General features: G+C 39.2%; 1 protein-coding gene across 2 annotated transcripts in view; it reads right to left on the bottom strand.

The window, feature by feature from the left end:
• The window catches only part of LOC140739282 (pterin-4-alpha-carbinolamine dehydratase 2-like), a 42,788-nt gene that overhangs the window by 913 nt on the left and 14,963 nt on the right, over window positions 1–26,912 (bottom strand). For both annotated transcript variants that reach the window (XM_073067435.1, XM_073067434.1), the window contains one exon: window positions 2,406–2,486. In XM_073067435.1, coding sequence (XP_072923536.1) covers window positions 2,406–2,486 — 81 coding nt within the window. The remainder of the gene's footprint in view (window positions 1–2,405; window positions 2,487–26,912) is intronic.

Genomic DNA, 26,912 nt, shown 5'->3' with positions numbered 1-26,912 from the left:
CCAAAAGAAAGCAATGTGACAGGGGAATTTCTAGGAGAAAAGGTCATAATTTATTATTTTCCTACTGAATAGATAGACAGCTAAGCAAAAACTTGCTGTTACAATGTGACTATTTTCTTACAAAAAAAGGAACAAGTGTAATGTGCAGCAACATTTCTAATAAAAAAAGTTTGCCTATTCTAAATATACCAATTTGTGACTATAAGCTTCTTTTTTGGCTCCAATTTGCATCCATAAATATCTGCAGTACAAATCAAAAGGTTGTGCAATTAAATCCCAGTTCAAATCTTGCAGAAATGTTCTGGATTAATTTCAGTGCTGATTTGATGAATTCCCATATTGTCAGAGGTACCAGTTTTTGGCAGAGCACTTGGCTGCTTGTTCATGCAGATGTAAAAAAAAGGTCAGCAAGGAATTTCTCCTAATGCTCTTGAAAAATTTGCTCTTTAATTAATAAAACAAAACAACTTTTACTGCTGCATTCCATCCTTTCTCATTCCAACGTTCCCTGACAGTTCAAACCCCAGATTTGATCTTCCCTAGTTTCTGTCTGCATCTCCCAACGGTCACTTAATACTCTTTCCTGACTCACATGGAAGTGGTTACAAATGGTTCTGAAAGATGCCTCTTTCTAACAATATTTGTGAATGCACAGATACAATTTCTTTTCATTAGCCAATACAATTTTATTTGGAAATTTTCCTTTGCATCATATTACTTAACATCATAGAGCCTTCAAGAAAATTACTCTAAAGCCCGTATTTTTTCCACTCAGGACCACAAATGATCATTAATTCTCCCACCATGGTTTCAAAATGCTGATTAAGGTTCAAAACCTGAGTAAGGAAACATAATAATTGGTATAACGTTTTATCTTACCACAGCATTTAATACTGAAAGCATAGATCCAAGTCAAACTGATCTTTGCTTTCTCTGCTAATAAAATGCAAAGTATTTTCATTTAACAACTATAATAATCAAAATATTATAAGGGATAGCCACAAGTGCAGTCTATTTTGTCATGTGCTTTGTTGATATCATTCTGGAGGAACGTTTTTAACTGCATTGCATTTGTGGTTTTTAAATGACAATAAACTGAATGTGAATCTGAATCAATGCATCTCTCAGTATTCATTTCAAGGTCCAGTAGTAATCACTTTATCTTGAGTTCTGCTCCACCTGAAGATAGTGGCATTTACAGTTTATTTCACAGGGTAACGCCCCACAATGTTCCTTATTGCAAGTTCAAAACCATTCAACCCAGATTATAACAAGAAACTAAAGTTCTGCGGAAGGTGTACACATAGATATCATCAGGATAATTCAACATAGTTCTACAATATCACAATAATCACCCATGGTTGAATAGTCCTATAACTAAACCCTATTGTGAAAGTGAATCAGTGCCAGGAAAACTGAGTCCTCAGAGTTCAAGTAGTTTACACGCCATTCTAGGAGACACGAACACAAGACACAACTTGACAATTCATGGGGTTGGTGAAGGAATTGTCATCTGTTTGATGGATTATTGCTCCATTGAGTAAATCAAGAAACCAACGCTAAATATATAAAATTGCGTGCCATCATCTCTGAGAGCAGGGCATTATACCAAGTTTCTGAGATACTGTGTGTCCCTCAACAACACAATACCTTCAGATTATCTGGTCAATGCACATCGCTGTTTGTAATTCTGGATAAATTGGTTGATGTGCTCTCTAGGGAAAGGAAAATAAAAATAAGCATCAGAAACTGGAAACCTAAAATAAAATAGAATGCTGAAAAGACCCAGGAAGAAGATGTGAATGGAACTTAATGATGCTAAATCAATGTAAGAACTTCCCTTTCATTGCCTTTTCACTCCACCCTCGCCATTCTCAACATCCTTTGCAAACGGGCTCTCCGCTCCACATGGACAAATACAAATGTGCAAGCCAGTAAAGGGCTGAAGAAGCGTGAAGTTATCTTTGTGGTGGCAGCTGGAGGCAGGGAATGAGGAATTTCTGAGGGATGAGCACTGGTGGGAGAGGATTCTAGTTTGTGACGCTGTAACAACGACAGCATTTGGTCTGGTCTCAGTTTAACTTGCCAGTTGTCTGATTGAGCTGAAAACAGTATCGGACTCACAAAAAGCCATTCCTTACAGTGCTACTAATGGTTAAGCTTCTGATGTCTGTTACGTGGAACTGCACAAGAGGACTGAGACCCAGCTAGCTGTAACCCATTAACCAAGATAGCTATACGTCTGAGAATACACTACTAAGGGCTTGCAGTACCTTATAAATTGAATGTGCAGATAATGATTGCACGTTTTCTGTGTGCTGAGGAAACATGGTGTGCCTATACAAGTACCACTGGCTTAGAAAGTAGCGAGTTATACATTGCTGCAGAGGGAGAACTCACATTACCTTATGATACACATTGAACCACTCAGGGTGGTGATTCATTTTCTCTGCTTGTAACGCCACCCGTGTCATAAACCCAAAGGCCTGGAATGAGATTCAGTTTAAACAAAGTTAACAACTTCAAGACAAACACCCAGTTCTATAAACTATCAAAAGTTAAATATAAAGCACACTTTAATAACCCATAATAGGTACCAGTAAAAATAACTGTGCCTGACTTTTACCATTCTAAGTGAAAAAAGGGCCCAAACTTATCTTACTTAAAATCTAATGCTTTCGGTTGGAGCACATCCATCCTTCATGGGGTATTTCCTGCATTAAACCCTTGCTTAAGCATCTATATGTCGTAATTAAAAAGGAATCAATGACTATTGATGCAGTGATTGTGCAAATTAATAAAGTTGCTGAATGATATGAAAAAGTGCATTTTGAAAAAAAAATTTACATGGCTCTTTTTGAAATTGTATGGAGCAGTCACAGAATATGGACTCTGTCAAAAATACATACAGTAAAAGCAAAAGCAACTGAAGCCAAAATGACTTTTATTTCATGACAACTCACACAAAATGCTGGTGTTTTGTGTGAGTTGTTTGAATTTCCAGCATCTGCATATTTCCTCGTGTTTGCTCTTTTATTTCATGACCTTTGTTTTGTCCGTGTGTGTGGGGGGGGGGGGGGTGCAAAGATCAGCAGAACTCACTGCTTAATTCAATTCAACAAAAACCAACAATTCATGCTGTTCTCAACCTCGCACCTAAAACATCCAACTCCACAGCTATAACATCTTTGGGGGAAGAAAATCTCTACTGGCACTATTTTTATATAACTATAAGATATAGGAGCAGAATGCCATTCATGTTTGCTCCGCCATTTCATCATGGCTGATCCAATTTTCCTCTCAGCCCCAGTCTCCTACTTTCTCCCCGTATCCCTTCATGCCCTGACCAATCAAGAATTTATCAACCTCTGCATTAAATATGTATAAAGACTTATGCAGAGAATTCCACAGATTCACTGCTCTCTGGCTAAAGAAATTCCTCCTCATCTCCATTCTTAAAGGATTCCCCTCTATTCTGAGGTTGTGTCCTCTGGTCCTAGACTTTCCCACCACAGGAAACATCCTCCCCACTAAATTCTTATTGTAACAGTTTTTTTAGGTATTGCACTTGCTGCCACAAAACAAAAAAATTCACGTCAAACCTGATTCTGATTTAACCAATGTGATACAAGAATATTTTTAGCTGTTGCAGAAATCAGTCACTTCACCAGTAATCAGGGTCTGAGCACATGTTAGACAAATAAGAAAGACAAGGCTATTTTCTCCCAGCTTATTGTTAAACATCTCCAATTAGCAAGATGTTCAATGTTCTAACCAGACTGTGACTGTATCAATCTCCTGAGTGATTCAGTTTCCATAAGACACAGGAACAGAATTAGGCCATTTGGCCCATTGAATCTGCGCCACCATTTGACCATGATTTATTTATTTTACCCCTCAACCCTATTTTCCTGCTTTCTCCCCATAACCTTTGACATCCTTACTGTTCAAGAACCTATCAACGCCACTTTAAATATACCCAATGACTTAGCCTCTACAGCCATCTGTAGCAATGAATTCCACAGATTCACCACCTTCTAGCTAAAGAAATCTTTTCTCATTTCTGTTCTAAAGGGTCATCCTTGTACTCTGAGGTTATGCACTCGAGTACTAGACTCTCCAAATATTGGAAATATCCTCTCCAAGTCTACTCTGTCTAGGCCTTTCAACAGACAGGGAATAGGGGTAATTAGCTTAGTTTGGCATGAATGTTAGCCTAGAAATGATGGACAGAAGGGCCTGTTCCTGTAATTTACTGTTCTGTACTTCTGTGTTTCACTTGGAAAGAGATGCCCAGTCAGGGGGTTAGGAGAAGCATTTATTTTCACTCTTTTTAATATTTCAATTGTTTCTTAGGTTGAATGTGTTGTAATTTTTAGAAAGTGGATTCAAAAGCATCTCAATGTCAGAACAGCATTGTTCGCAAATGTGCCAGCTAATAACAGCTACTGATATCCTGCTGAGGCCTCACGAGATAATCCCACATACAGCAAGCAGGTCAGTACAGTCACCTGATTCCAGCCCAGGTAAGTTTATGTATTCAGCGAGCACGGGCAGCCGTTCAAATTCAGCACAATTCCATCCTCCAGTCCACAATCAACTTCACATGTGCCCAAGCATTCTTTGACAGATGCTAGTTTCAATTTAGAATTTCATTAAACTAGTTTAAGTCACTTAACCTAACCCTTCTTTTACAAAACTTAAGCTAATTCTGTTAGGTTTTACTATTTAAAATAATATTTAATGTTACATTTTAATAAAAACACAGATGATACAAACAATATACTGCTATTAAGTGTCTGATCAACCACTTCTATGTGACTCTAATAATCATTGAAATGAAATGATCACAAACAAAAATAAAAATGTCTTCAAAAGAGTTCTTTCAGTTACAAAATGACTACATATTAATACATCTTTCTCTGTCTTTGTTGCAACCCCTCAGTCTAGCTGACAAGCTCTGCGGTGATTGCTCTGCAATTACTGAGCAAGGAAGCTTCTAGCAATTACACACTGATATGCAGGCATACTTCAGGAAGCCTTCAAGTGTTTCATGGAATCAATTTCCATTTTACAGCATAAACTATTCTCTATTCCTGAAAGAGTTTCCCTTTATAAGATTTAGATCAAATTTCAATGCATTGGTGAGCCAGCTGGTGGTGTAGTGGCATCTGTACCAGACTTCAAGAGGAGCAGTCCCAGGTTTGAATCCTTGCTGCTTTCCATCCGTGCTGGGTTGAGCATCGAGCTAGTAACTGAGACTTCTGAAAAGCAGACAAAAAAACTGAAGAAACGGCAAAGCTTCTGCCCAAAGTGACAAAGATGCATTGGTAGCCATTGGACAAAAAAAAATCCAACTTATTAATTGTCTCTATTTGTCCTAAACAACTCTGTGAGATGATAACAGTTAATTCACATCCTCTTTTTATAACAATCTAATTTAGTAAGAATTCACTTTCACACAGTTCCCTTTTAAAACTTCACTCCAGATTTACAATTTCAAGCTCTTCCTCAGATATTCTCTCGTGGTCACTTCCAAGAAGAATACAGCATTTAACTTCCAGTATAGCACTACACAAAGGCTAGTTATCAGAATCAGACATATCCCTCACCTCATTCAATTTCAGATGATTTATACTGGTTAACTAAAGATACACCCACCCCATGTGGTGCACAAGGGTTTTCCATCAAAATTGATTCACAATAAAAATGTTTCAATGAGTTCTAATGAATCATTTTTCCCTAAATAATTTCTAACTGTAAGACTACAGAGGTGATTTTTTTTAAAGTGGCTGATTCTTAACCAAAAATATTGCACAGACCTCCATTTAAAATTCTTTAGATAAACCCCCATCCATCTCCACTCTTCACCCACACACAACATTCAATCATGACTATTTTCTACTCTATTAATACTGGAACAAGCACCTCTGTTGCTTAAAAAATAGTAATATTTCAAGACCCCGTCCATCAGACCAGTAATCCATTCTCACAGAATAGAGCATAGTCTGTTCTTTATACTCATAAGAGAAACATCCTCACAATCACTGAAAACATGCTTCTTCCTGCAACAAAAATTAAAATTGGTTTCAAAAATTTCTATCACCTTGCCTCAGGTCTGAATCAGGCAGAATGTGCTAGCCCCAAACTTGCACATCTGATAGATCACATTTTTCTATGCCTCCTGGCAGTCTCTCTTTTTAAACTAATTTTAAACATAAATATAATATTTCATCTTGATTACAACAGTAGTTGTATTTAGCAAATCCAACTTTAATATTATTCAAAAGAAGGGTAGAAACTGAGAGCTGACAATTAAAGACTAATACCTTAATATTTCTCTTTGAAAAAAGCTAAAGTCATTAGAAAATAGAACAGGAAAGGTAAGCAACTAAAAGATGTTAAGAAAATTCATAATACAATTCTTCAGTACAAATATCGCTTATGAAAAGGAAATACTTTGAGTTTTTGTGGATGCAAACAGCAGGGCCAACAAAGGGGTGCTAGTAGAGATGGCCTATTTAGAAATTCAGAAGACATTCAGTAACTATGACCCAAAAGCCTGTGGCACCATGGAGCACATTAACATGGATTAAAATAGACTAATTGATAGAGAATAAAATCAGGATAAATTAATATTTTTTTATTGGTGGGGATCAACTATATGTAATGAATACTAATAAATAAAATGAAGAAATTGCAAGATTATAACCAAATTGATTGACAGTAAAAAAAAATAGTTGGGAGGAACACTAAGTCTGCAAAGACATATGGGTAGGTTAAGTGAGTGGGCCTCAACTTGGTAGATGGAATATCATAGTAGGAAATGGCCTGTTATATTTTAGTAGGAACAATGGGAAAGCACGGAGTTTAACTGGAGGAAGTCTATGGGATTCTGCTGTACAGAGAATCATGACATTTATATACACAAACAGGAAGTTGACGTGCAGTCACGGCAAGTACTTTATACAGCAAAATGGAAACTTGGAACGTATTGCAAGGAAAACAGAGTATAAAAGCTGGGAAGCTCCACTAGTGGGTGAGACCATACGGAGAGTACTCATTACCCAGAGCGATTTACTTGCACAAGATGTTGTTTTAAGCAGAGACTCATTACACTGATTCCTGAGACAGGTAGGTTGTATTAGAGGAAAAGTGTGGTTAGTCCATGTTACACTGTAGAAGTATATCAGGATGATCTTATTGAAAAGGAAAAGATACTGTGATGACTTTACAAGGTGGATGTTGATAGCCTGTTTCACCTCATGAGGAAATCAAGAACCAGGGAACAGAGACTCAGGAAAAAAGTAAGTTGCTTATTTTAGGCAATGGATGGAAAGAATTTCCTCTCCCACAGGTGTGCAGCTCTTTAAAATTTTGTATTCTAGAGAGCTGTGGAGATCCAGTCATTGAATATATCAAATGGAAAGATAGAGGAGTGTTTGGATTATTTGAGACTCAAGGGCTACGAGTAATTAGGCAGAAAAGTGGAGCCAAGCCAAAGTCAGATCAGATCTGATCAGATCTTATTAAAATGGCTGAGAAAGCTCAAGGGTGCCACATGTTCTAATCCTGCACCTCTTCCTCATATCCTAAACATCTGTGCAAAAGAGAATTAGCTTCATATTCACAATTCAATAATAAACATAGAAGAATGCAGCACTCGACAGACCAGTCAGCCCATGACGTTCTGCCAATCTTGATGCCAATTTATAGTAAATATCCTCCTCATGTGGATTATCTTTATCCCTCTGTTCCCATCATATACAGGTGCCCACCTTAAAGCCTCTTAAACTCTACCAAAATGCCTGATTCTACTACCACCCAATGACATATTCCAGGAACTTACCACCCTCTCTGTAAAGGAAACCTTGCCTCTCACATTGCTTTTAAATTCTTCCCCCCTCCCCAACCCCCCACAACCACCGAACCTTCGAAGGATGTTCCCTGGTGTGTGACATTTCTACCCTTGGGAAAAGATCCTGACTGTTGACCGTATCTACATCTCTTACTTTAAAAAAAACTTCTATCAGTCTCCCCTCAGCCTCCCACTCTCTAAGCTCCTGATGAAGGGTCTTGGCCCAAAACGTCGACTGTCTCCTCTCCTCCGATGATGCTGCCTGGTCAGCTGAGTTCCTCCAGCATTTTGTGTGCATTACTTTGATTTCCAGCATCTGTAATTTTTTTTCTTGTTTGTGATTCACTCTAAGGAACAATCCAAGTCTGACCAACCTTCACTGATAGCTCTGATATATATATTGCAGAGGTCCTAGCATAACATTGAACCTTGGGGAACACCACTGGTTATGGACCTCCAGACAGAATAATAACCTTTCAATTCTGCTCTCTGTGTTCTATGAGCAAGTCAGTTCTGAATCCAAAATTGCAATCCACCCTGGCTCCCATACATCTTTATCTTCTGAATCAAACTACCACGATGGACTTAATCAAATGCTTTACTAAATCCAACGTAGATTACGCCCATTATCTTTCAGAGAATTAGCACTTGCTGAACAAAGGCATAGCATTTGCTACTCTCCTGCCCTCTGGGACCTCATTTATTGCTGGTAAGGATACAAACACCTTTGTCAAAGACCCAGCAATCTCCTCACTTGCTTCTTTTAGCATTCTGGTATATATGACATTATGCCACTGGCGACTGATTCATCTTAATGCTTTTCAGAAAACCTAGTACTATTTCCTCTTTACTCTCAAAGTGTTACAGCACATCAGCATACCCTACTCTGCATTCACAATCCTCAGTAAATACCAAAACAAGGTACTCATGTAATACTTCAGTGACTTGCTCCAACTTCATGCACAAATATTTATTCTTGAGTGAACCTACCCTCTTAGTTAGCTTCTTTTTCTTAGTACAAGTAAAATGCCTTGGGATTCTCTTTGCTCCTGCTCAGCAAAGACTTACCATGGCATACTTTGACCATGGTAATCACCAGCTTGAACATTTTCCTGTAATCTTTATCTTCTACAAGGGCCCAGTCTGATTTTAGCTGCTTTTTTTTCTTTCTGACTAAAGTTATTTTTTTAAAAAACAGGGTTCCCCTTATTATCCTTATCCTTACTGGAATATGCCAATCCTGCTTCAGCAGTTTTACATATTGATTTACAACTCCATCCTATTACTGCAATTTTTGGATTACCAATGATTGATTCTAGTTATTTATCATCTTCAGCCTGCCGTTTGATAGCATTTGTTACGCTGATGGCCAGAAGCTTCATTTTATTTAAATGGAAAGATTTTGATGCCCCTACTACACTTCAATGGTTCTCTCAAACTATAGCTTGTTTAAACCTAGAAAAAATTAGGAGTGGCACAGTTAATTCCTCAATTAAGTTGGAGGAAATTTGGGAGGCTTTTATTCAATATTTCCATACATACGACTGAAGTTGATTTCTTTTCCTTTATTTGAATCCTTTTTCCTAATACTTAACCATTTATGGAAGGAGGAACGGAGTCAAGGACAGAATAATTATAATTATCAAATTATGACAGCCCAGTTTTTCTTTCTTTTTTTTGTTTTTTCTCTTCTGAACAAATCCTTTGAACTTTTTCCTGCTTCAGTTATCAAGAGATCGGGTGAACATGTCTGGATATGATATTTGGAACTTATGTTTGTATGTGTTATAGCTATTATTGTAATCCTGTTCTCTTGATATTGTTATTATTGATATGTTCATTTAACTGATTATAATGCAATAAAAAGATTTGAAAAGAATGAAAGGAATATGCTAATCCTGAACTCTGATCAATTGGTTTTCAAACAACTCCCAAATGTCAAACATGGACTTGTCCAACAGTCCAATACTCCTTAGCTTCGGTCTTATTCTGTGCAAATTGCCCTTGCCCCAAATTAGTACATTCCCACAAGATCAAATTTTATTAAGATAGTTCATCTTAAAACATAAAACTTCACTCATGCAACATTGTTCTAACTCCACAACCTATGGACTCACTTTCAAGGGCTCTATAACCCACATTCTCAATATTTATTAATTATTTACTATTATTCAGTTTTTTCTTTTTTTTTAAATTACACAATTTGTTGCCTTTTGCACATTGGCTGCTATCCTGTCTTTGTATGTGTGCAGCTTTTCAATCAACTCTGTTGGATTTTTTTGTATTTACTGTGATGAATGCCCATTAGAAAATGAATCACAGGGTGTATATGGTGACATACGTGTACTTTGAAAATAAATTTCCTTTGACCTAATGAGTTGTGGCCACTATTCCCACTATCAGGTATAGCACTGGGCTGGCTCGTTTTCCAAAACCAAGACCAGTATGTTTTCTCCTTTTTCTCCTTTAGTTCAACTCTCTACATACTGTCTCAAGAACCCCTCGAGGACGTACTGAAGACCTCCTGCCCCATTTAAGCTTCTTGTATTAAGGAAGTTCCAACCAATTCTGGGGGAAATTAAAATTTTGAAAGGCATAGATAAGATAGAAGTAGGAAAGTTGTTTCCATTGGTAGGTGAGATTAGAACCAGGGGACATTGCCTCAAGATTCAGGGGAGAAGGTTTAGGACGGAGATGAGGAGAAACTGTTTTTCCCAGAGAGTGGTGAATCTGTGGAATTCTCTGCCCAGGGAAGCAGTTGAGGCTTTTTCACTGAATATATTTAAGATACAGTTAGATAGGTTTTTACATAGTAAGGAAATTAAGGGTTATGAGGAGAAGGCAGGTAGATGGAGCTGAGTTTAGGGACAGATCAGCCATGATCTTATTGAATGGTGGAGCAGGCTCGATGGGCTGGATGGCCTACTCCTGCTCCTATTTCTTATGTTCTTATGTATAATATTCCACTCTAACAACCTTTCCAAAATACATGCACCTCTGTATCTTCACCTCTTGGGAGTTTACAGTATAATCCCATCAGTGCACCTGCACCTTTCTTATTTTAGAGCTTCTTCGAAATTGCCTCTGAGGTTGAGCCCTCCAGTAAGTCCCCTATGAATATAGCTGTGACATCCTTGCTTATCAGTGATGTAACACCGCCACCTCTTTTACCCTCCCCTCCCCACCCCCCACTTCTCTATTACATCCAAAACGATGAAACTCAGGAACATTGAGTCACCAGGATTTTAATGGCTTTGAAAACTCTAAAAAGCATGAATCTTTGTAAACATGAATAACATAACCCAAATTACAAAACCATTAGTTGTCCTTTATGGCAAGTTCTCTAAACATCAAACTTTTCAATGAAGTGTGAACTTAGGTAAGATGCTCCCGCATCGCTTCATATATGAGAACCTGCTGTCTAGGGAAGTCTGAACTAAATTTACCTCAGCCTCACGAAGTGAGAAATTGTGCTATGCATCTTTCAGGCTCCTTAAAATTAGATTTACTTTATTTTTGTTTATATTTGAATTCACTGGAAAAAGTCTCCCAAAAAAAATCTCCCACCAAGAAAATAAGCACTGGCAATTTAAAGACTAATTTTCCAAATCAATTCTTGCAGCAATCTTAATTAATTCAGGTCTAATATGTCTCAAGAAGGGTCTTTTTCCAACCAATGGGCTCTAGACAAATTCCAACACTAATCAGGTAAATTAGTACTCTATTATTTAAGTGGGTCTTATTATCCTTTAAATATTTGCAGTGTACAAACATACCAACTTCATTGAGCTTAGATGCCTATAAAAAGGAAAGTTCGGATACAGTCCTAAATTTGAGTTTCATACTTAATGATGTTTGACATTTTTCACATCTCGTCAGGTGATCTATCATTAAGTATAATTACTTTGCATGGTATCTGTCTTGAGACCCAATTAAAGTAATTGTAGGATTCCGGCAACCAAACTGTCCTTAATTTGGCCTGAATCTGTACTTCTTCAACGTTGATTAAATGAAAATTTAAGAAGCTGCAAAAAGTTTTATTACATGCTCCGTCATGATGCATCATTATTCATCTGAACTTTGTCTAAAGGACTATATTTCAAATCATGAAGAGTCAAAATTTGGCTACCGGTTGCTTAAGGATCTGTGATCAAAACACCAACCAAGCAAGAAAAATGCTGATGCAGTCTTTCACATATAATTGAATCTTCTGGATATAATTGAAGCAATTTGGGTGTTTTAATCAGACAAAATAATTCAATGTTACAGAAACAGAACCATAATCAAAAAATTGCAAGGGGGAAATCAGTCCAAGCAGATGTATTTTAGTTTAGCTTTGCTACGACACTGCAGGACTTTTTAATAATAGTCAAATATCCCACAGTGAAATTCTAACATTGGGCATCCTGAAGTGTTGGGATATTGATTTCAAGTCCATGATTGCCAGTGGAAAGGAGGCTGTGCTGTCTGATTTACGACAGACACTACACAGCAGGAGTGGGAGTAGTGGGCTGAGAAAGAAAAACAGAAAGATGGAAAGAAATAATAGACCAATAATTTTTTTTGCAAATGCCTCCCAAAGCACCATGCACAACAGCACAAGAGGATTAATCAAAACAAAACAAAAAGATGCAAATTGTGAGTGTGGGAGATCTGTGTGTGGGTGGGGGGGGGGGCATTAGAGAATGCTGGGACAACTCAGTAAGTCAGGCAGCATCTGTGGGTCAAGAACAGGGTTTATGTTTTGTGTTTATAACCTTTCAGCAGAAGGTCAGAGGCCTGAAACATTAACTCTTGGTTCATTCCCCACAAATGCTGCTGACCTAATGAGCATTTCCCCTTCTTTGGTTTGACTTCAGAAGCACAGTTCTCCTTGGCAGAATGAGATGGACTGAAAGGCCCCAAGAGATGGGAAAATAAAGTCAAATATATGGTACAGAAATATTGTTTTGCGTGTACTGCAAGTTTCACAAGGTATAACTAACCTTTGACAACCAACTGACTGGGGTATTCAAGGACATTTTCAACCTCTGTCTGCTACAGTCAGAAGATCCCAACTGCTTCAAAGGGGCAACAATTATACTAGTGGCTAAGAAGAGCAGTGTGAGCTGCCTTAATGACTGTCGCCCAGTAGCAAACACATCTACAGTGATGAAATGCTTTGAAAAGTTGGTTATGGCCAGAATCAACTCCTGCCTCAGCAAGGACCTGGACCCACTGCAATTTGCCTATTGCACAATAGGTCTATGGCAAACTCAATCTTAATGGCTGTTCACGCAGCCCAAAGATCACCTAGATAATACAAACAACTATGTTAGGATGTTGTTCGTTGACTACAGTTCAGCATTTAAAACCATCATTCCTACAGTCCTGATCAATAAGCTGACGTAACCTGGACCTCTGCAATTCCTATCCACAACTTCCTAACTGGAATACCACAATCTGTGCAGATTGGTATTAATTCTCACTGACGATCAATGCTAGCTCACCTCAGGGATGTGTGCTTAGCCCACTATTCCAATGACTGTGTGGCTAGGCTTACCTAAAATGCCATCTATAAATTTGCTGATGATTTACACTGTTGGCAGAATCTCAAATTGAGGCAAGGTGCACAGGAGCGAGATATACCAGCTAGTTGAGTGGTGTCACAACAATAATCTTACACTTAGCGTCAGTAAGACCAAAGAACTGATTGTGGACTTCAGGAAAGATAAGATGAGGGAGCATGAACCAGTTCTCACAGAAGGATCAGAAGTGGAGAGAGTGAGCAATTTCAAGTTCCTAGCATCAAGATCTATGACGATTCAATCTGGTCCCAACATAGCAAGACAGCGGCTATATTTCATTTGGAGTTTGAGGAGATTTGGTTTGTCACTTAAAACACTCAAAAACTTCTATAAATATACTGTGGAAAGCATTATGACAGGCTGTATCACCATCTGGTATGGGGGTGGGGGCTACTACACAGGACCGAAAGACACAGTACATAAAGTTGTAAAATTTGTCAGCTCCATCATAGATATGGATTTCAGCAAGGCATTTGACAAGGTACCCCATACAAAGCTTATTGAGAAAGTAAGGAGACATGGGATCCAAGGGGACATTGCTTTGTGGATCCAGAAATGATTGCCCACAGAGGGCAAAGAATGGTTATAAATGGGTCATATTCTGCATGGAGATCTGTGATCAGTGGTGTGCCTCAGGGATCTGTTCTGGGACCCCTACTCTTCATGATTTTTATAAATGACCTGGATGAGGAAGTGGAGGGATGGGTTAGTAAATTTGTTGATGACAGAAAGGTTGGAGGTGTTGTGGATGGTGTGGAGAGCTGTCAGAAGTTACAGCAGGACATTGATAGGATGCAAAATTGGGCTAAGAAGAGGCAGATGGAATTCAACCCAGATAAGTGTGAGGTGGTTCATTTTGGTAGGTCAAGTATGATGGCAGAATGTAGTATTAATGGTAAGACTTTTGGCAGTGTGGAGGATCAGAGGGATCTTGGGGTCCAAGTCAATAGGACGCTCAAAGATGCTGCACAGGTTGACTCTGTGGTTAAGAAGGCATACGATGTATTGGCCTTCATCAATCGTGGTATTGAGTTTAGGAGCCGAGAGGTAATGTTGCAGCTATATAGGACCCTGGTCAGACCCCACTTATGGAGTACTGTGCTCAGTTCTGGTCGCCTCACTACAGGAAGGACGTGGAAACCATAGAAAGGGTGCAGAGGAGATTTACAAGGATGTTGCCTGGATTGGGGAGCATGCCTTATAAGAATAGGTTGAGTGAACTCAGCTTTTTTTCTTGGAGCGACGGAGGATGAGAGGTGACCTGACAGAGGTGTATAAGATGATGAGAGGCATTGATCGTGTGGATAGTCAGAGGTTTTTCACAGGGCTGAAATGGCCACAAGAGGACACAGTTGTAAGGTGCTTGGAAGTAGGTACAGAGGAGATGTCAGGGGTATTTTTTTTTTTACGCAGACAGCGTGGAGGCAGATACAATAGGGTCTTTTAAGAGACTCCTGGACAGGTACATGGAGCTCAGAAAAATAGAGGGCTATGGGTAACCCTAGGTAATTTCTATGGTAAGGACATGTTCGGCGCAGCTTTGTGGGCCTAAGGGCCTGTATTGTGCTGTAGGCTTTCTATGTTTCTATCTACCAGCAGGCTTACTGACCACATCAGACAGCTGTGCCTAAATTGTGTCCAGGTGATTATATATTTTAGTAGATATTTCAGAGAAACAATCAGCACCAGATGCAATGCCATTAATGCTCGTTGTACTGTTGTACCCATCTGACAGATGATTACTGGCTCCCTCATGGTCACTGGTAATTGAACTTGGGAACCTAGAATTCTTATAGCTCAGTACTACATCAAGTTTAGCTGGTGCCTTTTGGACTAGTGTGAGGAAACTGATGCAGATGAAGTTGATTGTCACAGTTTGAGCTCACTCCACTGAACAGCTCAGGAAAACAAACGTGCAAAGATCTTTATCAAAGATCCTTGCTGACAGTCAACATTGGCGCACCACAGGGGTGTGCGCTTAGCCCACTGCTCTCCTTTTTACACCCATGACTGTGTGGTTAGGCATAGCTCAAATGCCATCTGTAAATTTGCTGATGATACAACCATTGTTGGCAGAACTTCAGATGGAGATGAGAGGGTGTACAGGAGTGAGATCTACCAGCTAGTTGAGAGGTGCTGCAGCAACAACCTTTCACTCAACATCAGCAAGACCAAAGAGCTGACTGTGGACTTCAGGAAGGGTAAGGTGAGGGAACACAAACCAATCCTCATAGAGGGATCAGAAGTGGAGAGAGTGAGCACTTACAAGTTCCTAGATGTCAATATCTCTGAGGAACTAAACAGGCTGCAACATATCGATGCAGCTCTAAAGAAGGCAAGACCATAGCTATATTTCATTAGGAGTTTGAGGAGATTTGGTTTGTCAACTAAAACACTCAGAAACTTCTACAAATGTACTGTGGAGAGCATTCTGACTGGCTGCATCACCGTCTGGTATGGAAGGGGGACTACTGCACAAGATCAAAGTTAATTGCAGAAACTTATTAAATTAATGAGCTCCATCATGGGTGCCAACCTCTGTGGTATCCTAGACATCTTCAAAGAATGGTGCCTTAGGAAGGCAGCGTCCCTCATTAAGGATCGCCGCCACCCAGAACATGCCCTCTTCACACTGTTACCATTGGGAAAGAGGTACAGAAGCCTGAAGGCACACACTCAGCAACTCAGGAACAGCTTCTTCCCCTCTGCCATCCGATTCCTAAATGGACATTGAACCCATGAGCACTACCAGTTAACAACTTTCATGACATATGCTGGTGATATTAAACCTGATTCCGATTCTGATCCCTCAGGAAGTATCCTGAAAAGGAAATCTCCTTCATTAATATACATATCTCTACACAGTTGTGATGCCTAGGCTCATGACATCAAGTGACTCCACTAACCATAATGGCTAAACTTAACCACTCTGCTGCTATACAGTAAATGGATGTGGGCTGCAACCACCATGTCAGCCTAGTTCAGAGCTATTTCTATAAAATGACCATACTGTTATGTTGCTCACTCTCTCTGAATCCAATGGCTTGAGTTGTAGTTGTGCCAAATTACTGCAGGAATATTAGCTAAAGGTAAAATTGAGGAGTCGCCAAAACTCCAACCCTGGATTGCCTACTCAGTAAAAAATAAATGGCTTGCTGGGAAAGGTAATACCCCTTCACTTTTTACATGCTTTACTTGAAGGTGTGCGTTGACAAAAGAGATCAGCTGTATGTGACCACTGTTGAACTACAGGTGCTAAAGAGTGGTCTATTGTTAACTCCAAAGCTGACCTACACTTCTAGCGGCTGGTCCATTGGTCCTATGAAAGAACGTTATAGTTGGCATTACAAGGAAGTCATCGCCAATCAAACTTGCAGCCATTCCCATTATATACAGAAAAATATAATCTGCGATAATTTTGCATACAGAAATTACCAAAGCAAAGTATGCTCAAACTTGATTACGAATTTCCTTCTCCGAGGAATTGTAACAACTTTGGAGATTTTTTTTTAAAGAAAAACATCATTATTATATAGATTGGAAAATAAAATATTATTCTTGCCCCTTGTGAAACAATTCACTGGTGGTAGAATGAGATAGGGGGTTTCCAAATTGTTTAAACAGATAAAACAACATAGGATAAGATTCCACTTTAAGACCAGCTGTAACTTAATTTAATACAGCATTCCATATGGAAAATGCATTAGAATGTGCATATGGCACATAGGGACAAGGAACATCTCAGGTTACCCCTGGAATGCATTTAATAACTTAATACTGTAGCTGGAGATTGAGATTTAAAACATGGGGCTCCAGTGAAACAATGTATTGGTAAAGCAACAGACTTCATTCTCTGGCTTGAGTATGATCTTCAGATTTATCAAATAACCTACATAGCTGATATAAAAGAAACACAAATAAAATACAACTCAATCTCATTTTATTCTTGTGAAAAAACAACTTCAAAGCCTGAGCTGGCCTTAAATTGCAATCATATCCAACGCTGCTTTATCAGTTAAAGGAGACTGCAAAGCTACCTGTCTCACTCTTTCATCAGTGAATTGTTTCATAAGTGGCGAGGATAATACGTTTGAGTTAGTGTGCCCAAGCATTTGTCTAATGACAGGTTTGTACCATGAACTACATCCAGCTTCCAAAGTGCCTGCAGCAAACTGACAGGTAGCATCTTGATGTCAGTCCTCCATCTTAGACTAAGTAGCCTATCAAACCATATCTAACCCAGAGCTCCAGCCAGACATCAATTTCAGAGACAATGCTTGGACTTTTTTTTTAGATAAAAGACATCTTTGTACCCCAACTTGTTTCTTTAACAAAAAATTAGATTTGATCAAACGCAACTAGACCAAATCCAACGTGAACGCTACTCGTCTCTACTCAGGTTGCATCCACTCTCTGCTTCGTTTACAAATGTTGCTCTGTTGTTCTACGATAAAGATTACATCTTCTGAGCAAGGCCCTCTTTTAATCACAGAATACTACACTGGCTGGATTTCAATGTTTCTGTGTTCTTTGGCATCTCTTGTCCTCAGCCCCATTTAACTCTCACGGTGCAAACAAGTTTTGTCAATACAGTTGGCACTAATTTCAGAAAAGACACTTCAGCTGCAACAGTGGAGACTCAGCAACTGGAGAAATTAAAAGCTAAGCAGAGGCAAAACGGTTCTGATTCCTGCCGAATTGCTTATTAACCCCAAATTGAACTTTGCAATATAAAACTATTGCATCTTAAAAATCTCTCTGTAAACATTAGCTTATAGATGAGTTCAAGTTGAATTATCATTCAACCTTACATGAATGCAGCCAAACAAAAAACTATATATATATATAAAACCCAAGTTCGTAAGTAACCTGTCCTGTATATTGGCGGTATGTTCGACAAGAACAATCAGTTCTCAGCAGTCCGCAGACAAGCGTACCCATGCAAGCAATCCAGCATGTCCTTCACCACATGAACACTGGAGGGCAGCACCGACAGTAGGGGCCAGTCCCCGATCCAGCATCCCTTCTGTTGAACGGCTGCAACAGGCAACCCACAGCACGAGGCCTAGACCTCACTACAACCAAGGCCACGCAACTCCCCCGCCCATACACCAGTGAACTTTACTTGCAGTATTATACATTACCCAGCGTCCAACTGGGTCTTGCGATCACAAGACAACCACTCGCCGTTAGACTGAATGCCACCATCGCGCCTCAGCTCAGCCCCATTTTCGTTAGTGGGCAGCAACAAGCTCCGCGCGGAGGCCAGCTCCTTTGCCAATGAGCAACTCACTGATGGAGTAAATTTGCAGTATTTGAAGTTCTTAATGATCAGCACCGCCTCGCAATCAGAAAGGAGACATTAATAAAAAAGACTATAACACTTTTGGTTGGTCTGAGTGTGTCTTTGAGGGAGTGGCCACATAAAGCTCTCATCAGAAAACAGTTGTAATAAAAACACAGAACTGACATTCTAGTAAGTTTGAGCAAACATACACAAATAATGAAGTAATGTCACACCAATTAGAGAGAGAAGGAAATAAAGCGCAAGAATAGAGGCAATAAGTGCCACAGATATGAAACTAAATGAGAAAATCCCATGATGCACCATGGATCATTGGACACTTGCAAAACAGATCTCCTTTAGCATTATAAATCCTTTATCAATACAAGAGACTAATTGTCAAGATGTCCTCTTTGCTGTGTACCATTTGGGAAGTATGATTTGTCACCGATCTGTTCCCAGATTCTCTGTGCGGAAGCTCAAGGCAATTATTTCCTCATATATCAACATTTACAGCTATTCATAAAAAGAACGCCAGAAATCCAAGGCAACACATGTAAAATCCTGGAGAAATTCAAAAGGTCAGCCTGCATCTGTGGAAATGAGTAAACAGTTGACCCACCTCCAGGACTGGAAAGGAAGGGGGAAGATGCCGAGTGAGAAGGTGTGAGGAGGGGAAGAAGGATAGCTAAAAGGTGATAGGCAAAGCCAGGTGGGTGAGAAAGGTTAAAGGCTGGAGGAGGAACCTGGTAGGTGAGGAGAGTGGAGCACAGGAGAAAGGGAAGGAGGAGGGCACGGGCGTGGGGGAGGAGGTGATAGGCAGCTGAGAAGAGGTAAGAGGCCAGAGTGGGAAATAGAAGAAGAGAGAAGGGGGAGGGAAACAGTTTTCTTTACCGGAAGAAGAAATTGCTCTTCATGCCATCAGGCTGGAGGCTACCCAGTTGGAATATAAGGTGTTGCTCCTCCACCCTGAGGATGGCCTCATCTTGGCACTAAAGGAGACCATGGCTATTTTCTTCATATGCCAGCCATAGAAATAATAATGTAATTATGAACCACATAAAAAAGGGCTTTAAGCATCATTATGTTCCAAGAGCATGCAAATAGTCAATACAAATTTTAGATAAGCAGATTACAGATTTTCTGAGTATTTTTCTTAATACTGCGAACTGTTCAGCTCAGAGATGAAACTATCTATAGATATGATAGCTAGGTTCAAACATAAACTTTGAAAATCTGATGATGCTTTCCTTAATTAACATAAACAAAAAAAAGCATAAAAGTTCTTCACTTTTACTTGGCCCATCAACTTCTACAAGTAATCAGCCAAGAAATAATCACTTTTGTTTACACAATGCACTGAAAATATCTACAGTATGCAGGCACATTGACAACGTGATAAGGTTAAAAGAGGATTATAACTTCAAAAAGGTTAACTGTAAACAAGCATATGTTAAATCCCAGAACACATCTTGCAATACTCCATCAGCAAGTACGTTTGCAAACAACTTCAAGGTTTCATTTTATTAAAAGGAACAATTCTTTGCGAGTCGAGCTGAGTACAGATAAAAGACTTTCACATATAGTTTATCAGACTTCTGTTAGTCTATATAATTTAACCAAACCTAATTAAAATTTCTGAATTTATTTAGTTTACCGTGAGAGGTCAAATACCATTTGCTCAGGTTACACCTGCAACCAATCAGCACCCAGCCTTTGATAATTAGCAAAAGATTCACTTGCCATGACCAAATTTGTGTAAAATGAGAGCCGCATGGCCTGGCTTCCTATTGTAGTCCTGCCAATCCTTTTGAGCTATGAAAGAGATACAAAATGAAAATTTTCCAATAAAAATTCCTTGGTAATGATGTTTCTCTTTCGTCCTTACTACTCTATAGTTAGTCTTACAACATTCATAAATAGCCTCTGATATTCCACACAGGCAGCTGTTCAGCTGAATGATGGACAGCAGACAAGTCACTGAGGCATGTGTAGATTAATTTTAAGCACAAATTACTAGCTAGCAATTACAGGAAAGCTCATTAGTATTGCTAGAGGCAATAACGCAGCAACCTTCTTCCAGGTAATTCAACACAAGCCAAGGACCCAACTTAGCACTTCCAATTTTGTATGGTTCAGAACCAAATAACATTAGCTGTTGTCTGCTGGATGAAGGCAACCTATGGATGGCTTTGTTGGGTTAAAATTAATGATCAGCACTTGATATACAGGCCAAGGTAGCAATAAGCAAACTTTATCCAAATCCATACACTTTTTCCTGTGTGTAGTGCTTAGCCTCACTAAACAATCAAGAGTTGTTAGCTTTGAAAAGTTATGCGCTGTACAATTCCCTCATCACCGACACAGATGTTATTCCTTCTTTGGGAGGAGAGCAACTCCAGACTTCATTTGCCTCAGCATCCCATATCAGTAAGTATGGTGAATCAGCATGTAGGGAGTTCCATTCTGGAACTGGGGTCCTTGTAAATTCTGTATCTTCAGCACCAACCGCTATAACCACAGTTTAAGAACAATCAGTGGGTGAAACATTATTGCTTCTCTGCCTGAGGGCTGTGTACAGTCAGTCATCAAGTATATTTAGAGTTCTGGGACACTGGGACTGGGGTAGGATTAGTCATGATCTTACTGAACGCTGAAACAGGCACTGAGAAGGACGCCTACTTGTTACATTTTTATAATAAGGCAGCGTAGAAATTATTTTTTTCTTGCCACATGTCCAGCTGGAGATCAAAAACTCACAAAACAAACTCAAATTTTCACATCATTAGAAACCAATGAGTTTCACAGATGTGCAACTTTGTCATTTATTCACTGACACCATCACACTATTGCAAGCTTTCTACTATGGAGGCTGAAAGTGTATTTGTGATATCCTGCAGGCATAATTTCCCATCGCTAAAACCTGAAACAATTTGCCATGGGGATAAAACTCCAGGACGTTAATCCTTCTGAACGCCCGTACTTGCAAAATACCTGATTCTCTCTCCTTTGACGATGGTTCTAGTACAGGGAGCAATAGGTTAGATCTTCCCTTCTGCTGGAGTACAATAATCATTACAACATAGGTATGATAAAGTTATACCTATGGCTTCCCTTTCTGGAACCTCTGACAAAGAAGACCGAGTAGCTATTCTGCAAGCATGACCTTTCACAGGGTTGAATGTTCTTGGGTTTTTATACTCCATGGCTGATTGTCTCCTGTGTTTCTTTCCAATATTTTTATTAGCTTCTACATAGAAGAATACATAGTACAAGTATATATAAAAGGTCAAAAAAGATTTTAAAAACTACCAACTACATTATATCTGTTCATAATAACAATCTCATTACCCTGTATTCATGTAAGTTAATCAATAGTTATATTGAAATATACTAATTTATTATAAAGAAAACAATCTAACCCCTACCAAGACCAAAGCTGTTTATTAAGGAGAAAAAAAAGGTAAAATACCTTCTCATATAATAAAAAATTAATAATAGCCAACATCTGAGCTTAAACGAGTTGAAGCTTTCGAAAATAATTCAGAAAAGGTCCCCACAATGTTTGAAAGTCTTGACGAGATTCAGAAATTGAACAACGAATCTTCTCTAAATCTAAGCATGACATAACGTCACATAACCATTGATCATGAGTAGAGGAAAAACATCTTTCCATTTAAACAAAAGCACCCTCCTAGCTATATGAGAGCTAAAGGCCAAAATATGAAAATCAGAATTGTCATGTTTTAAAGGTGAGAAATAAACATCTTAAGAGAAGCCTTTAAATGATAATTGATACTTTGGAATCTTGCAACCATTAGAAATTGTCAGAGTAGACTTTTAGCTTTTTTAATTCAGAGTATCTTCAACCCCTTCACTAATAATCTGCCTTTTCTCAAAGAATTATAATAGATTTTAGCTAAGATTCAGTGGTAGAGTGCAATTATAATCAGCCATACTAATGCATAGAAAACAGTGTTGATAGAACAGTAGACCTTCACGGTAACTTTACGGTTTGCATAATATTTGCCCGCAAAAAGCATTTGCTTATGATACATTGATCGAAGCAGTGGTATATACATGAATGTGTACACATTGTACTCCAAAAGACAAGCACCATGTTAAGAAAATTGGGAGTCCCAGGTGGCTGTAAAAAATCTCACACGTTCCAACGAACTGAGGGGTGGCAAATGTACAAATCCGAACCAAAATGAAAACTTATGTGAAGGACAAGAAGGCAGAAGGAAGTGAAAACTTGATAGAATTAACTTACAGTAATGTGTACATCTGTGCAATCTGATTCATCTGATCCAGCAAATTCCAACATATTTTCATGGATCATTCACGACTATAGAGTCCTGGCCTAATTATTGTGCACTGGCTACCTTTTGTTTGGTCAGGCTAATGATACATACTCCATCATTATCAGTCTTTGAGTTAATACAGTTTACGATCTTCATTTAATTTTATAAAGCTGCCATGTTAAATAATCACGGACACTTACAAGAAAACAAAATCACATTTACCTGGACAGTGCACTAGCTGGTGCATCACATCATTGGAAAGTAATTACAAGTAGAAATTTAAAAGAACTTCTGTTAATTTATACCTAACTTTTATTTCATAATGTTTATCTGATCAGTTTATTTGTACTTCTTTGCAATAAATTTACTTCCATCTTCCTCAAAAATAATATTCAATGATTATGATTACTAGCCATTACACACGAAATCCTGGAGGAAATCAGCAGGCCAGGCAGCATCTAAGGAAAAAAGTATAGTTGACATTTTAGGCCAAAACCCTTTAGCAGGATTTCTAGCATATGCAGATTTTCTCTTGCTTGTGAGCCAACCATTATGTTTGTTTTGCGATTATAGTGAAATATTTATTTGTTTATTTTTTAGAGATAACACGTAGCAGGCCCGTCTGACCCAACGAGCACACCCAGTAACCCTAGCCTAATCACAGGACAAATTTTTACAATGACCAATTAACCTACACCTTTGGACTGTGGGAGGAAACCAGAGCACCCCGAGGAAACCCATGCTGTCACAGGGAGAACTTACAAATTCCTTGCAGGCGGTGTTGGAATTGAGCTCGGAGCTCCGACATTCCGAGCTGTAACAGTGTTACACTAACTGCTACGCTACCATGGCAAAATAATAATTCCATATTCGCAGGTAATATGAAAAATAGCTGCGCCATGGAACTGCCAATGCTCTAATTCTTCACCTCCCTCCACTGTCCCTCTTGTTATGCTTTTCCCCCAGATGCAAGAGATATAGATTGTTGGGGTAATATTACAATGAGGGTTTCTTTCCGGAGCTTGAAAGAATGTAAGTACTGTAGCTCCAGTCGTACAGAACCACTGGTTATGTCATGTCTTTCTGTAATATTATAAAGAGGATACCTTGCAATGGAGTTGCTTATCTTAAATCAACTGATTTATGCTACTTTACATTCTTCTGAGCTGACAATAAAAAGCAGGTTTTCTGCAAAATAGCTGGTAGCAAATGTGACTCCATCATTTGAGAAGATGGGAGAGAAAAACACACAGAGACATAGAGAGACAGAGACAGAGAGAGACACAGAGGGGGAGAGAGAGAGAGACACACACACACACACACGGGGAGAGAGAGACAGAGAATGTAATTATTGTCCTGTAAAAATAATATGAGTGGTAAACAAGATGCTGGAATTTATGAAGAAAGTTGTAACAAAGGATTACCTCAAAAAGAATAATGGGATTGAGAAGAATCAACATGGATGAAAACACATTTACTAATGTACCACAGTTCTTCGAGGATGTAACTAGTAGAGTAGACAAGAGGATTTCTACTGAAGGTTCCATGCAGGAAAATGGTCACTAAGCTCAGAATACGTGGGATTGGAGGTAATGTACAAATGGTATCGATTGCAAATTTAAAGCAAAGAGCAGTTATTTCACAGGCTGGCAAACTGACACTAATGGGGTATTACAGGGATCAGTGCTTGGGCACTCGGAGTGGAGAGGAGGATAGAAAACAGACAGAAGGGAATATGGACCAGCTGAATCAGTGGGCAACAATATACACTAAGCAGAAAAGCAGATTACATCTTAAATAGTGAAAGGCTGAAAAACATTGAAGTTTTAACATACCTCTGTATACAAATCTCTGAAAGTGAACAAGTGGCTGCAGCAATCACTCATAAAGACAAATCCAATGTTAGTTTTGACTGTACGAGAATTTGATCACCGGAGTAAAAATGACTCAGCCCATAATAATAGGACCACCCTTAAAGTACTGTGTACAGTTTCAGTCTCCTAATCTAAATGATTTTCCAGATTTGTTCCGAGGATGGGAGGGCTGCTGTGTTAAGTGAGATTGAGTAGATAAAGCAAGTACTTGCCAGCATCAAGAAAAATGAGAAGTTACCTCACTGAAACTTAATTTTTCCTTTCTTTTTTTTAAATAAAAAGAGGGCTTGAATGGGTGGCTGTTAGGAGAATGCTTGGCTGAGTCAAGAACAGGGCTCATGGTCTCAGAATAAAGAGCTGCTATTTAAGACCGAAACCTTTGGGTTAATCTTCGGGATTTTCTGAAATGGAGAGATACAAGGGCTCAAAGCACCCAGTTAATTCAAAACAGAAATCAGCGGACTTTGAGACATGAATAGAATCGGGTGCGTGGGGAAGCTGTAGGAAAATGGTGCCGAGATGGAAGATCAACCATAAACTTGATGAAGGATGTCACAAGTTCAAAGGGCCAGAGCTCCATGGTGCTTCTTCAGATACATGGGGTGCAAAAGAGAGGCAAGAATTGATAACGGATCACTGAAAAGCAATGCTAGAGAGGTAGTAATAGGGGACAAGGAAATGGTGGATGAACTGATCAAGTGTTTTGCATCAGTCTTCACTGTGGAAGGCACGAGCAGTATGGTGGAACTCCAGGTGTCGGGGGTCATGAAGTGTGTGAAGTTACTATTACTAGGGAGAAGATTCTTAGGAAACGGAAAGGTCTGAAGGTAGATGCATCACCTGGACCAGATGGTTTACACCCCAGAGTTCTGAAAGAGGTGGCTGAAGAGACTGTGGAGGCATTAGTAATGATCTTTCAATAACCACAAGATTCTGGAATGGTTCTGGAAGACCAGAAAATTGCAGATGTCACCCACTATTCAGGAAGGGAGAGAAGTAAAAGAAAGGAAACTATAGACCAGTTAGTCTGACCTCAGTAGTTGGAAAGATGTTGGGAGTCGATTGTTAAGGATGTGGGTTTCAGGGTACTTGGAGGCACCTGATAAAATAGGCCATAATCAGCATGGTTTCCTCAAGGGAAAATCTTGCCTGACAAATCTGTTGGAATTCTTTGAGGAAATAACGAGCAGGATAGACAAAGGGGAAATCGGTGGATATTGTGTACTTGGATTTTCAGAAGGCCGTTGACAAGATGCCACACATAAGGTTGCTTAACAAGCTACAAGCCTATGGTATTACAGGAAAGATTCTAGCATGGATAAAACAGTGGCTGATTGGCAGGAAGCAAAGAGTGGGAATAAAGGGAGCCTTTTCTGGTTGGCTGCCAGTGACTAGTGGAGTTCCACAGTGGACTGTATTGGGTCCAATTTTTTTTAATGTTAGATATCAATGATTTGGATGATGGAATTGATGGCTTTGTTGAAAAGTTTGCAAATGATATGAAGCTAGGTGGGGGGGAGTAGTATTAAGGAAATGGAGAGGCTACAGGGGGACTTTGACAGATTTGGAGAATGGGCTTTGAAGTGGCAGGTGGAATACAGTGTTGGGAAGTGTCTGGTCATGCACCTTGGTGGAAGAAATGAAAGAGTTGACTATTTTCTAAATGGAGAGAAAACACAAAAATCTGAGGTGCAAAGGGACTTGGAAGCTCTTGTGCAGGATTCCCTGAAGGGTAATTTGCAGGTTGAGTCTTTGCCGAGGAATGTAAATGCAATGTTTGCACTCATTTAAAGATGACTAGCATATAAAAGCAAGGATGTAATGTTGAGGCTTTATAAAGCACTGGTGAGGCCTCACTTGGGGTATTGTGAGCAGTTTTGGACCCTTTATCTTAGAAAGGATGTGCTGAACTGGAGAGGGTTCAAAAGAGGTTCATGAAAATTATTTCAGGATTAAACAACTTGTTACATAAACAGTGTTTAATGGCTCTGTGCCTGTATTCACTGGAACTCAGAAGAATGAGAG

The sequence above is a fragment of the Hemitrygon akajei genome, chromosome 15 (genome assembly GCF_048418815.1).
Source record: "Hemitrygon akajei chromosome 15, sHemAka1.3, whole genome shotgun sequence".
Lineage (NCBI taxonomy): Eukaryota > Metazoa > Chordata > Chondrichthyes > Myliobatiformes > Dasyatidae > Hemitrygon > Hemitrygon akajei.
This window is presented reverse-complemented; position numbering and strand designations above follow the sequence as displayed.